Raw genomic sequence first — 14,724 nt, forward strand, 5'->3', positions numbered from 1 at the left:
CTTTACCGGTGAGATCGCGCAGATGCTTCTCCCTTCCACTGCCCCCTTGATCTTGTTTCCATGGTGTCGCCGAGATGATGCGGGGTCGCGGATGAAGCGCCATGGGTTGAAGGGTCCTCATCGTCACCGGAATTGACGGAGGACCCGCCGTCGGTGCACGTGGTTGTGATCAGAAGAAGAAGTTGTTGGGAGAGAAAAAATCGCCGCGAGTGAGTATCACGCGCGCGACTTTTCTCTCTACTTTTATTGAGATAAAAAAAAAAAAAAAAAAAACTTATTACTTAAGGGAAAAGAAAAAGAAAATCTAAAAGCTAATGTAATGACAAATCACATGATTCAGATTCACCGTGTGGACCATAATAACTAATAAGCAAGAATCAATAAGTGGTAGAAGTGTAAATCTCGTGTGGGAACAATGGTAATAAAAAGTTGAACATTTTTCTTCTGCGAATGGTTTGTACTTTGTCGGGCAAGAATCTTAAAGGACAAAGGAAGTGGGGTTCCATCGTTAAAGAACAAAACAAAATTCCGAACGTTACATCCATGAAGTTTTTAAGCCATCCATGGATTTAGTCAAAAAAATTCATATTAATTTCTTACTGGATCAATAATTTATTAGAATCGTCATTGTGTGCATTTTATATGTTACTACTAAAATTTAAATTAAATAAGACATCATGAGAAGAAAATTGTCTAATCATTTATATATTGTTTTCATAATAATCAAGAGAGTGCAGTACCGGTTAGATGAGAGATGGTAGACTATATGATACCAGCCACATTAGGTAGTGGTGAATGGATTAGTATGTCTAAGATCAGTTTATACGTTCGCTTGTTCGTTCGTTCGTTTGTTCATTTGTTTATGCTCTATTTGACTATCTATTCCAAATTTCGTTATATTTAAACTATAAAATATTGAATTTGAATATGAAACGGTGTGTTCGATTATTTTCCTGTAAAATAAATTGAGACAACGAGTCAACGATCCAAAGCAAATTCAAAAGGATACATATGAAGCAAAAAAAAATCTAAATATAGTTTCCAAATGAGAAATAAAATGAGAAAGTCAGAAAACAATTTAAGAGCCAGAAAAGTAAATAGTTGGCAAATGCGGGAAATATAAATCATGAAACATTGATAAATCATGATCAAAGATTGTGGGCATATGGGAAAACGGAATTGAGAAAAACTCATGGAGAATCTTTGATAGAACAATTGTCAAATCGACTAATTTTTTTCTTAAAAATTTGTGGAATTGTTAGTAAATTGGTGTAGGAGAAGTAAAAAGTTTGTGTTTGTTGAATTGTGTTTTGTAATATAAAACATTACAAATTTATGATAGACAATATGAATATATAGGTATCTAATTTTCTGAATTAATTATCTTTCATGATTAAAATATATCAAATTTTTTTGAGAAATACCCATTTTGGTGTATCTCTTTTCAAAAATACTCCTTTCATCTATCTATTTTTAAAATACCCTTTTTAAATATAAAAAATTACAAAGTTTTATATTGTTCACAAGATATTTCTAGATAATAACTACTACTTCTAGACTCGATCTAAATACTTATGAAGTTTTAAAACATTTTAAAAGGTTTTTACAAGATTTTTAAAAGGTTTATAAGATTTTTTAAAAAAATTTAAACAGTTTATCTTTCATTTTAAAATATTTATCTTTTATTTTAAAAAGGTATTTATATTAGATTTATAAAATATAAATAAAAAATTAACACACATATAAAGGTAATTTGTGTATAGATTTATAAGCTTACACACAAATTTTGAAAATTTGCAAATTTTTAGTGGCTATTTTGGTAAAGTTTGAAAGATAGGGTATTTTTAAAAAATAATATTGCAAAAATAGTATTTGTTGAAATTTCCCCAATAGACTACGATCATTATATTTCTAACGTTAATACGGAAGTAATACATGTTCCCATTGTACCAAATATACACCACACATTCCCTATATATTAATAGCGAATCACACTCTTGAAAAAGCTGATGTGTCGCCACCAGAGAGCTCTGTGCACATTTTAACAAAATACCCTTAAATTTTTTACTTAATTACATTAACATGCCATTATATTTTTCTAAAAAAAAATTAACTAAATAATAATTAGATATGTCATCATTTCTCACACAAATTTAAATATCAAATATTAAAACTAATAAAATAATTAAATACTATTTTAAGGCAAAATTTCACTAAAATTTACTTACAAATATACAAGTCAAAGTTATACTGATTTCTTAAAATCAATAAGAAATCAATACAGATATTAATTTCTTAAAATTAATATAAGCAAAATACTCTAAAGAGGCTATAAAAACATATCAATTAATATAAAGTTAATAAAAATAAAGAACATATAACTTATTAAACATATAACTTATTAACCAAATCATATAAAACGAAATGTTAGTTTTATGTTAGTATTATTACCATAATAATTTAAATAACACGCTTTCAATAGTTATTATAATTGATTATAAAAAGAAGTATATTACTCCTGGATTATCTCCAACTCATTAAAAGAAACTTAATTCCCAATAAATATAGATTTATATATATTCATAAATAAATATAAAAATGACAATAAATTAGGATATATCATGATGTGTGATTATTTATATATATCTAAGTATATAAACAAATTAATCTCAACATTAAGTGTGATTATTCATTAAAAATGGAAATATTGATAACCGAATATGAATATACGTTCTAATTGTATATTCATCTATGTTCAATGTGCTATTAAAAAGGAATGAGACAATAACCCTTATCATTATAAATAAACTTAGTACGCAAAAAAAAAATCATAATATATTTAAAATGAGTGATTATTAGATTATGTAAAATTGTTACAGTTACTCGATAAACCATAAATATAAATTTGATTTTTAAAACACACAAAAATATAAAGGGAAATTACCTAGAATATTAAATAAAAGTAGGTTTATTATTAGACTAACACATTGAGATTTTCGACTTACTCAAATAACACATAAAAGTTTGCAAATTACTTCTATATCTGAGTTGTGTGTTTTATTACAGATAATGCCTTTTACATTTAAAATTGTCTTTGATTTTCAAGAGATAAGGAACACAAAAACCTTCAAGGATTGATTCCTGATTTTTTTATTCTCTTAAATTTGGGTTGGCAAAAAACATGAGATTGATTCACTTTCTAATTTGATTCATCTTCTTTGACTAAAATCATGGCAAAAGAAAGAAAATTATCAGAGGTGGACTTATTATGTGGATTCACTGTTCACTTTCTCTTTGAAGAACAAAGTTGTAGATGTAGTTTTTATTTTCTTTCTGAGAATAATTTTTTTTCTTGGGCTGGGAAAATTTCAGGGAGATCTTCTTCGTCTCTTTACTTTCGTTTCTTTCTCCTACTTTTTTTTTCTTCACTAGGCATCTTGCGAACTACGCAAGTTTTTGCTAGTTTACTACTACTATTTTGATTTTGTTACCTTTTTTTTTTCTTTTGACATTTTGATCGAAAGCTTTTTTTTTTCCTTCTCCAGATTAACGCTCTCCTCCATTTTCTTTTTCATTTTTGTAACAAATTTTTAATGTTGTTATATCGTCAAACGCAAACTATTTTCTGGTAAATTCTCTTGATGTTCTTCGTCAAGTTCTGAGAAAAATTTCTCGGTTGTTTGTGGTTTTTGTTTCAGTGTGATTTTTTTATTTCTCTGTTCAATCGATGCCCCTTTACATCGTTTCTTTAGAGTCAATTCTGAAGTTTTCTTTAAATGTTTTTGAATTTTCCCTTGTCTGTGGTTAAATGGTGTATTTTAGGGTCACAAGCAATGGCTAGCAGAGGTTCAGTTTCTAGGGGTAGTGAATCATCAGAACGTTGTGAAACTCATCAGAGGACGGCGAGACTGGGATCTAGAGGCTTTTGGTTTATGAGTACATGTCGAATAAAAGTTTAGAGGACCATCTTTTCACCCGTGGATCACGCACATTACCATGGAGGACCATCTTTGCAACTTCGTGGGGCTCTTAAGCTCCTCTACATCTCTCAAAGTGAGTCTATCCCAGCTCTTGAAAAATATTGTCCTTAGGAGTTACAACCCAACAAATTTGAGAGAAAGAGACAGAGAGAGATCGTTCTAGTGGCGACAAGAGAGCAACATGATGATGGTTCGAAATTACTACTCAACCGGTCAGGACTTATTCCTTCTTCTTCTAAATCTCCATGATTCTTTTTTTTAATTACTGAGATGTGGTGTGTGATTTACATTTTCTTGTCTTTTGATTCTTAGAATCGTTGAAGCATTGTAATGGCGACGAGAGAGCAAACAAGTCAGAGAGAGGTATGTATCTTTTTTTGTGTGTGTTCTTCTTATAAATCTATATGGTTTTGACTGAGTTAGGACATATAGGTCTGTTTCTTTTTGATTCTGTGGAACAGGTGGGCTTTGATTGATTTATTTGACTCTCTCTCTCTCATTGATTCAGAACACAATCGTCACCAACGTGCTTGCTTAAGGTAACAACATAAAATGGTTCTACTGATTTGATCGATGACTTTGCTTTTATTCTTGGTTTCAGTTACAATTTAATGGTTTAATTATATTGTGAATCAGGTCAAGGAGATCATCATTGAAGGTAGAGAGCATAAACAACTAATTCCATAAACGACACCATTCTATGATCCAACTTCCACGATGCAGAAGAAGAAGAACACCTCCAGGCTTGATTTCATATCATCCTTCACTTATGTATGATTATGTGTTATTATTTGTTCCTTGTATTGCTTTGAAATTTGTTAATGATCAGTGTTTCTCTTCATATTAAATTTTGAAAACAATTTGCTTGAACTTGGAATTTTATTGTGTAGGGACCTGCGACGAAGTGGAGTTTATAATGATGCTGGTTGTTCCTGTTCTCGTATGTCTGGTTTAGCCTTATTTTATGATTTTAAACTATATTTCTATGTGAATTCATTAGCTCTCTGGTTTCTTCAAAAAGGTAAAGCTTTTGTATCCCTCTGCAAACTCTTCTCAATTCGTGTTACATGTGTATGCTGCTTATTGAGTTATTAAGATCATATCTCATGTCCAGGTCCAAGAAATCGAAAAGCAATATGAGAAGCTTGACAAGCATCTCAAGAAGCTTCAAGGGGCACACGAAGAGACGAAAGGCGTCACTAAGGCTCCTACTATGAAATGTAAACCTTAACGAGTTCGAATTGGAAACTCTGACGCATGTTCTTGATCGATGATTTAGAATCTTAGATGATAAACTGAAACTTGGTTCCTATATTTTTTTGTCTCTTCTGCAGCAATCAAACAGAGGATGGAGAGAGATGTTGATGAAGTGGGAAGAATTTCTCGTTTCATTAAAGGAAAGATCGAAGAACTGGATCAAGAGGTTAGGGTTTAGAGATGTGTTGCATCTGTTTTTATGATCTATTGTTCATCTTGTCTCACACTCAGATTGATTTCTTCAGAATCTGGAGAACCGTACTAAACCGAGTTGTGGGAAAGGAACAGGTATAGACAGAACAAGAACAGCCACAACTATGTGAGTTTTGCCTTTTAAAACTCAAGAATGGCTATGTGTATCTTTCAGTCGTCCTTAACACTTTTTTCTTCGGCAGTGCGGTGAAGAAGAAATTTAAGGAAAATATATCTGAATTCCAAGTAAGTTTAAAGAAGGGCTTTAAGCAAATTCTGAAAAAGTTAAAAGCTCTCTAAGAAAGTTATCCTTAGCTCTTACCTTTGTTATCTGCAGACTCTTAGACAGAACATTCAACACGAATACAGAGAAGTTGTAGAGAGGCGTGTGTTCACAGGTTTGAATTGAAAATCTCTCTGAAGATTCAATAGTTCCATTAATGATCTTCACAGAGCTAATTGTTTTTCACTGTTCTAATGCTTGACAATGATTAGTGACTGGTCAACGAGCTGATGAAGAGGCAAGGACTTAAAAACTCTAATTTTATTGATTAGAATCTATTGAATCAGTTCATGATAGTCAATTTCTGGGTGTGTAGATAGTTGATAGATTGATCGAAACTGGAGACAGTGAGCAGATATTCCAGAAAACGATCAGGGAGCAAGGACGAGGACAAGTTTGTAACTAAGTTCCCGCACTCAGATGATTACCTCCTGTTCAACAAGACAACTATAACGGGCTCTACTCAAGTCAGGTTATTTGCTGGCTCTGTGCAGATAATGGATACGCTGGCCGAGATTCAGGAACGTTATCTCTGTTCTCAAACCATGGACATCATTATTCTTCTTATCATCATTATCATTACTGTTATCTCTGTTCTCAAACCATGGACACAGAAAAATGGTGGTGCCTAAGGTTCTCTTCTCTCTCCCTGCTTCAGGAGCTTCTGTATACAACAATATATATGCATATGTGTATTCATCACATCTCATACTATTGACCTTCCACTATCACTACGAAAATGATGTATTCTTTTGACCGGATTAATGAATTAACTATTTTCAGTGAACATCTCAGCCTAATGAATATGAATGTGAATCAGGAGACAGCAAATGTGTATTAAAACTCTGTTGAAATATACCTTTATCTTTTATATTTGTAGTGTGTCAAAACAAATCCAGAAAAACTATTTTAGAAAAAGGATAAAAGAAACCTTAATCAGATTTACAAAGATGAGAAAAAGAAGAGAAAAAGATACCTCAAACTTCACATTTGCTTCAAAGGAAGACCTCAGAGAAGGATGAAGCATAACGGGCATCCTTTGCTGCATAAGTTGTCCGTCCTTCGATGCATAGGGCGTCCGGAGGCAATACTGATATCTTTGAGAAGGTTTTGACGTATAATGAATTTGTAAAATATAGATTCCACAAAAGTTAGTGAACTATAAGATGCATGATCAGCTACAATTTACGGAATAAAGAACCCAAAAGAGTAAGAAGTTTATCTGCATAAGATGCATGATCAGCTATATCGTTCATTAAAACGGATTTATGGACACTAAGCAAAAGACTTTATGTATGTAAACTAATCTCAAGAACGTTACGTACGTATGCATTCATATGTACGTACATATTTATATGTACGTACACGTTCGATTTTAGGTTTAATGAACCCGAAATTACCAGAATATCCTCATCTTCTACCTCTAACATACGATTGAAAATCCTAATTTTCCTTGCCTCACTTTATTTTTTCACGACTTATGTCTATTTTTTTTTGTTTCACTTGTGGGGTTTTTACTCAACTATTATAGATTTTCATCTCAACATCTGATTTCTAAATTAAAAACCTATAAAAAGTGAGTTATATAGATTTTCGAAACGATATCTTGCTCTTCCATGGATGAACCCAGAGGAAAGATTTCCGAAACTGAGTAGGAAAAAGACGTTTGCTCCGGCCAATAAACAGAACACAATTGATGAATCTGCTACAAACTTTATTACATGAACACCATTAATCGGAAGAACAGCAAACGTATTTAGATCTATCCCCAATAAGTCTATCGCAACGCTAGACTGTTTTTGCCAGCTCAAACAAATTCGTATTATTTTGGTAAGACTTTACAGCTGTCAAAAATGCCTGCTAAATCTACCACAAACTAGAAGTCTACCAATACACTACGAAAACTATTGAGAAAAACAAACAAAGTATACCAAAAATATCTGTAAAGGATGAGGCTGTCGCATAAATCTGTCGCAACAGGCCATTAGTCTACTGATAGACTAGTTTTCACCAAGGGTATCCATTCCCTCTGCAGTTGTAGTACAAAGGGTTATCAATCCAAATGGTTGGTATGCTAGCAGATAGGATGCAATCAGAATCAAGCAAGTCAAGCCAAGCAATAAGGGGGTTTGGTTCTAATAATGCTAATATAAACAAAGCAAGAGAATATAAACAAGTAAACCACACGACCTAAGCACTCGATGCAAGCAATCGAGTACAGGATCGAGTGGGGTGATCGAGTATGCAAGTGAACTATGAACAGCTCGAGGTATTACTCGATACAGGTTATCGTGTACCTGATCGGGTAAGTAGTCGAGTAAGTAAGGAAAATGCAAAGAATGAAATACAAAAGTTCCTAAGGATGGGGGTAATCGAATCCTAAGTGTTCTAGACCGATACGGATGCCTTACATGCCTCAAACAATTATTTCCTAGACAATGAACCTCTAAAACCTTGTCACCACACTATCGCACTAGTAACAATCAACCTTGAACATACTACCACACTGTCGCACTAGCAATATGAACAAGCAGGCATTAAGAACAATTCATTTTTGTCAATATACTTAGACTTATCTGATTTTGTCACTCAAAGTTTAGTATACCTCTAGTATTGACCTAATCAAGCATTTTATCTACTTCTTTCGGCCTGTAGCATTATAAACGCCCTAGATCTAGTCTCAACCTGTCCGTCTGTTGACCGCATTAAGAACATCAACCTAGAAGAAAATTTATTTATCATAACAATCAACTAAAACATCCTAACCGATCAAGAACACTTAATCATCTATCCCATCCCTAGAAACTTTGCTACACTACTCGGACATAGAAACGAATGATAAAGCCATAGAAATAAACGAAAATGACATTAATAAAAAGAAAGAGTAGAGTAGAAAAGAGTAGGGATCAAAGATCTATGAAAAACTACAAAATTAAAGTGCAAAAACAAGAAAAATATGTTGAGTCGCTCAGTTCTCTCACAGAAGCTCTCGCTCTCTGGTTTAAGGGTCTGCTGCGTGCTCGTTTGCGAGCTAGGGAAAGAGGGGGTTTATATATGGAAACCCATTTGACTTAGCTTCCCAGACCTGCTCGATGGTCTACTAGATGGGGTGCACGAGGCTTGAGTCGGGTAACTCCTCGAGTGGATCTTTGGGTTGCTCTTCGCGCTCTTGGATCCTCTTCGATCGTGTTGGGGTTCGGACTTGTTCTTGTAGCTCGATGGCTCCTTCGGGTACATGCTCGAGTTATCCTTGCTTTTCCCCATTTTTGGCTCTTTAGCACCTGTTTTCATTCAATATATGCAAATGCAGAAATACAACACCCTAAATGCTCTAAAACTTGATTCCTACAGTAAATGGTCTAAAAATGCTAAGTTAGAGGTATGAACAATGCAAAATATGGACAAAAAGGGATGCTAAAAACATGTAAATTAGAGTGTTATCAGACCCCCAAACTTAAATCTTGCTAGTCCTCTAGCAAGTAAGTAAGAAGGTACGGTTTGAAAGTGGGGACTCATAACCTTAAGATGCTAACCGAAGGATGCAAGCTATAGTCCTTAAAGATAGTTTAATGGTGCTAAGATCAATCAACATACTTACAAATATTTTTCTATGCTTATTGCCATGTATCGATCTAGCTCAACCTCCAACTAAAGATAAGGAACATCTCTTTCACATTCAATTAAGTGTTTGGCGAATTCTTGCAAATGGAAGGTGAATCAAGCTCAATCGGTTTCAAGGGTAAGGCTTTTTGATAAGGTGGTTTCAAGCAAATTCTTTAGGTGGTTTCTCTCAAAAAGTGGAATGCTAGACAGTTGTGAAAACTATCTAAGACTGAGAACAATTTGGGCATACAAAGCTTAACTCTTGATGATCTACCCTTTTCTCATACATTCATAATGATTTTTTATTTATTTATTTAAACCTCCTAGAATTTAACTACCCACACCCTTGATTTTAACTCTCTCTATTTTTTAATTCCCTAAGGTTTAGACTTTTAGACTTTAAAATTCTAGCTCTTAATCTCCTTTTTTTTTTTAATTTTTTGTTTCTTTGCTAAACTCCTAATATACATATATTCTTTTTTTTCTTTCTTTCTAGGAGACTATAGCAAGAACTTTTTCTTTCTTTTTTTTTTATTTTACTTAGAGACTTAGAGCTAATTAATTCTAACCTTAGGGACTTTTCTCTTTTTTTTTTTTATATTCCACAACCCATCCCCAAATAAACATTCTAACCACCTATCTTTCAAAACCGAATCTATTAGCTAGTTCAAATCTAACTTAGCTAAATCAAGAGGCAGTTCTTTGTCGTTCTCAATACTCTCAAGGTTTCACAACCTATAGCACAATGAAAAAGGCCTCACTCAACAATTCACAACAAGGTTTGAAAGAAAGGTTTGGGTTCATGGGTAGGACAAATGAATCGGGTTAAACGAAAAGATTGGTAGAAAGTGGAGTGCTAACCCGAGTTTAGAGTTACCATGAGCAAGTATTCAAGTTCCATAAGCAAGACAATTAAAGTTCAAATTAAATTCAATAATATAGAGATGTTCTAATGTTCAAGCAAGTGGAGGAAGCATTCAATCGACACAAAGGGTCTAAGCAAAGATTTTTCATTTTTTTCCAAAGACTGATCTAGCAACAATGAACTGTGATTAAGGGCTATAGCTTCAATCCTAAGGTTTGATTTTAAATAAGGTGGTTTTAATCATTGTCCCCTAAGATGCATATGCAACAATCCTATATGAAACAAACTAGACTCAATCCTAATATGTAAATGCAACTACATGAACACTCTTTTATTTTATTTTTTTTTATTTTTTATTATTATTTTTATTTTTTGAAAATTTTCAAATTTTTTTGGCTTTTTTAATGCACATAGATGCAGACTCAAATGAATAAAACTAGCATGCAAAAATTTGAAATAACAAAAATAAGAAAATAAAACACAATGTTAAATACATTCTAAGACCCTCCCCCAAACTTAAATTACGCAGTCCCTGTGTAAATAAAAGTTTAAAAAAAATCCAAGAAGCACACAAAATAAGATGAAACTAAATGCAATGTTATATACAAGTGTTGGATGAAATTGGTACCTCATGGGTTGGTGAAGAAGGAGGTTGCAGCAGCCTCCATGCTTGCCAACGTATAGCCAGGGTCGTCTCCGGCTTCAGCAGGTGCCGGTGTTTGCTCGTTGGAGAGCTCAGATATGCGTACAGACGACTTGCTCGGACCAGCATCCGAGGTGTTGATCGAGGGTGGGATCGCGTAGCTCATCGGGTAGGGCATCGGGTAGTAGGATATAAATGGCGGAAGAGGCCCAAAATGATCACCGGTGTATCCACTCGCAGGGTGCATCGTGTACGGCATCGTGTATGGCATCTGGTATGGAGGAGGAAAAATTCCAGTATAATCATCTGATTGGGTGCTCGATGGGTGCATCGGATAGTGCATCGGATAGTGCATCGTGTACCCCATCGGATTGGGTGTCGGGTAAGCGTCAGAGTGGCTTTTCCTCGATGCTTCTGGTCGGGTGATATCCTCCTCAGCTTGGGGCTCGTATAATGATGCTCTTTGAGGTTCTGGAGGTGGCAGTCCTCGAGTTCCTCCTAGTGGTCCGCTTCTCCCCATCCATGTAGGTGCTTGTGCCGAGGTAGGAGCTGAGGCACAGCTTTCCTTATCTTGCAACTCCTTGATCTGACCTCCCATTACCTTCACTGAACCGGCAAGATCATTCACCTTTTTCACCAGGAACTTGTTCATCTTCTTCAGCCAGCCAATTCTCTTGTGAGCATCCCTCACTCCTACTGGTTGCTTTTGAGAGCATGCGTACTCCTCAAAATCAAACTCCTCCGAGCTATCTCCTTGTCTCTGCCCGGTCTCTTCTCTCTTCTCAGCCTCGGATTCCTCCTCCGGGTTGTACAGCTCTTCCAATGGTGGTGCGAAGTCAATGTTGCGCCCTAACCGAACCTTGGTGTATGCAGCATTGGGTAAAACCATTTGAGCAGCTCCGGCGGTTGGATGGACAAACTTGAACAATGTCATGTCATTAGGCCTTTCATAGGCCAAGAATCTCGCCAGCACGAGGTAGTCCGTATCCAGCCACCTTGGTTCGTGGACAATTCCCTTTAAGGGCACATCGCATGCCACTAAGATTGGTGTAACTAGTCCCCAATAGAGATCTCTCCGCCTCTTTCTCTCATTTTCACAGCCCAAGATTTCAAGTACAGGAATTGATCGAGTAGCACGAACAACATACCAGTATCAGCTATGTCTCCTACTAGCGGTGTTCTATCCCCAGCACTATCCAAAACTCCACACAATGCGACATCCAATAACTGAAGCTCATGGTCGTTCACATTCCCAGTATCTTTTCTAGCAAAAAGAGTGCATGCGAGGGACTTGTGAAAATACCTTAAAACGGGGCTCCTTATTTGAGCAGATTTGGAGCTCGTGGACTTGTAGGAGTGCTTGTCTCCTATTGTCAGCCATAGGGATCTCATCTCTTCCTTGCTGACCTCCATACCTTCCCCACTACCAGCCTTGAAGCCATACAGCGTCTCCATCTCCTTGAAAGTCAGCCGATATTCCGTGTTCTGAACGGAGAAGGTGATGAACCCGATCCCCCCATCGGGTAGTAGGGTCGGGTGATCTTCGAAATAGTGCAGCTTCAGGGTTGAAAGGAAGTGGACCGTCTCCTCTTCATAAGCTTCTAGATGGGATCGCATCATATTGCCCAGGTGGCACATATCAAACAAAAACTCGACGTCTCTAGCGATTCCCAATTGCTTCATTGTCTCACGGTGAGGGTATCGGGTACCAACGAAGCTCATCTTCCGGAAGACCTTGAATAGTCTAGCCGGAGTGTCGACTTCCTTTTGCTTAAGCCTCCGCGAGGCTTGGCGGGTTCTCTCTCTATGCTCCTCTTCTCTTTCTCTTTCCTCCTCCTCAGCGTGTTGATCTTCTTCAACCACTGCTCTCTCAACCACCTTCTCAGCCTTCTCCGAAGCCGGTCTCTTCCCCCTTGCAATTGCGGCTCTACTCCTTGATCGAGAGGTTTGGATCTCACCTTGTTCTTCTCCTCCAGCATCAGAATCGACCTCCATAGGGTCGGTAAGTGTCTTTTCGGACGTAGACAGGTCCCTACGTCAAGGAGAACGGCGGACAGCACTCGCCATTGGACTCGGTGAGCGAGCTCGGGGGCTTACTCGATGGGTTACTCGAGCATCAGGTCGGGTGGTGGATCGAGTTGTGCATTGGGTTGGGGAGGCTTAACGTCCACTTAACGGTCGGGAATGTGGAACGTTTCCTCTTCCTTGGGGTTGTTGAACTTCAGCAGCGTCTCTATCCGGTTGTAGCAGCGGCGGAGGTGGATCTTCTTCCTTTCCTTTGGTAGGTTCTAGCGGTTGGCTCCATATCGATTACTTGAGAAGAAGAAGAAAAGCTAGTTCTTGGGATTAATAGGGTTAGTCTCCAAAGAAAATCGAATGAGCTTGGAATCGAGAGAGAAGAATAGAAACTTATGGAAATTGAAAAGCTTAAGAGAATGAGGGAGACTTATCGGTGATGAGGAGGGAGAAGGGTTCGACCTCCTTAAATAGGCTAGGGTTTCGGTTGGTGGGCTTTTACGAGAGTAGGCTTGGCTTGTGGAATTCAGACTCCACTCGCTACCCGAGCAGGGACACGATCAGGCGCGTCGAGTACGGTGTCGAGTTGACCCTCGAGTTTACCAATTCCCTCTTCCCAATTTTCCATTTTTTTCTTCTTTTTTTTTTATAAAATTGCAAAAATAGAAAAATTAAATAAAAGAAAATAAAGCAAATAGACTAAAACTAAAAGATACCTTTGGGACTTCCTCCCAAGTGAGGTTGTTTAAAGTCACTAAGCTTGACTCTTCATGCTCCTTAAGCATGGGATCCGTGTGGAAAAGGTTCTGGAATCCTTCCACTGCAATAGTTTGGTCCAGAAGATCTGCCAGATTTTGTCCAGGTTCCATGGCAAATGTAGTGTTGACCTCTTTAAGATGTAGCATTTTTCTTTGTTTGGTCCTGGTGGAGAAAGCTTGACCCTCTATGGTTGGTCTCTTAGCCCCTTTCTTCACATCAAACTCCATCTTGAAGTCCTCACCATGTTCTATCCTGATCTTGCCTCGTTTTACTTCGATAATCGCACCACCTGTTGCCAAGAATGGTCTTCCTAAAATCAGTGGATCATTCGGTACCTTATCCATATCCAGGATCATGAAGTTGGTAGGCACTTCCAGTCTCCCAATCCTTAGGGGCAGATTTTCCAAAATGCCTATCGGATGTCTTACCGTTCTATCAGCTAGAACCAGATACTGCTTACTTGGTTTGAAGTCGGTGAATCCCAGCTTGTTAGCAACTGAAAGCGGCATAATGCTGACCGAAGCTCCAAGATCACACAAACAGCTCTTGAAAATCCGAAATCCTATTGAACATGGCAATGTGAAAGAGCCAGGATCTTCAAGTTTTTCCTCAGTTCTTACCTCGGGATCTAAACAAATTCCACTTCTCAGAATTTCAAATCCGATCTCCTTGACAGCCTCCTTAACCTCATCCTCCAATCTAGCTGCTTCCTTTGCAGCTTCCTGCTGAAGCTCATGTGGGGGCAAAAGCTTAGGTGGTGGAGCCTTGCGCTTAGCCATTCGCTCTGCAAGCGTCTCCAACTGGATGTCAAGTGCAGCACTGAACCTTTCCTCTAACTCCCCTCCTACCAGTGCAGGTGGTTGAGGCTGATCTCCTTTCTCAACATCTACTCGATGCATCATCCGATCAACACTATCGAGTAGGTCATCGGGTTCCACTTCGGGTTGTTCTTTAGTTTGTGATTCTCGAACCAGTGCTCGATCATCAACTCGATCAGTCTCTTCGGGTGAAGGCTCGGGTTCATACTCGGATATATAGTATTTGGCCTCTTTCTTCATTGAGTCATCCACATCCTCCCCATCATCACTGTCTCCAGTGAGGTAGTCCTCATAGTCATCATCCAGGA

The 14,724-nt window shown here is 37.1% G+C and overlaps 1 protein-coding gene across 11 annotated transcripts; it reads left to right on the plus strand.

The window, feature by feature from the left end:
* The first annotated feature begins 2,998 nt into the window (after positions 1-2,998).
* Positions 2,999-6,499, plus strand: LOC104773797 (putative syntaxin-131). Of its 11 annotated transcripts, none has more exons than XM_087466037.1 (14): positions 2,999-3,257; positions 3,823-4,192; positions 4,293-4,343; positions 4,442-4,519; positions 4,617-4,751; positions 4,871-5,001; positions 5,095-5,200; positions 5,315-5,403; positions 5,483-5,556; positions 5,633-5,675; positions 5,767-5,827; positions 5,925-5,950; positions 6,029-6,106; positions 6,207-6,499. In XM_087466037.1, exons 7-14 carry the CDS (start codon positions 5,194-5,196, stop codon positions 6,342-6,344), a joined length of 516 nt encoding a protein of 171 aa, XP_087322163.1. In that variant the 5' UTR covers positions 2,999-3,257; positions 3,823-4,192; positions 4,293-4,343; positions 4,442-4,519; positions 4,617-4,751; positions 4,871-5,001; positions 5,095-5,193; the 3' UTR covers positions 6,345-6,499. The 11 variants fall into 11 exon arrangements, 10 of the variants coding, with proteins under 10 accessions (XP_087322163.1, XP_087322162.1, XP_087322167.1 ...); XM_087466041.1 differs by having other exon boundaries at positions 3,104-3,257; positions 4,413-4,519; XM_087466042.1 differs by having other exon boundaries at positions 3,113-3,385; positions 3,753-4,192; positions 4,617-4,723.
* The last annotated feature ends 8,225 nt before the right edge of the window (positions 6,500-14,724 follow it).

Source organism: Camelina sativa, chromosome 9 (genome assembly GCF_030686135.1).
Source record: "Camelina sativa cultivar CO46 ecotype springtype chromosome 9, ASM3068613v1".
Classification (NCBI taxonomy): Eukaryota; Viridiplantae; Streptophyta; class Magnoliopsida; order Brassicales; family Brassicaceae; genus Camelina; species Camelina sativa.

Coding starts and splice junctions, on each gene's coding strand:
- LOC104773797 (XM_087466034.1), top strand. CDS start 4,681: ATGATCCAACTTCCACGATGCAGAAGAAGAAGAACACCTCCAG. Junction 5,404..5,482: donor TCGAAGAACTGGATCAAGAG/GTTAGGGTTTAG, acceptor TGATTTCTTCAG/AATCTGGAGAACCGTACTAA. Junction 5,676..5,766: donor AAAATATATCTGAATTCCAA/GTAAGTTTAAAG, acceptor TGTTATCTGCAG/ACTCTTAGACAGAACATTCA.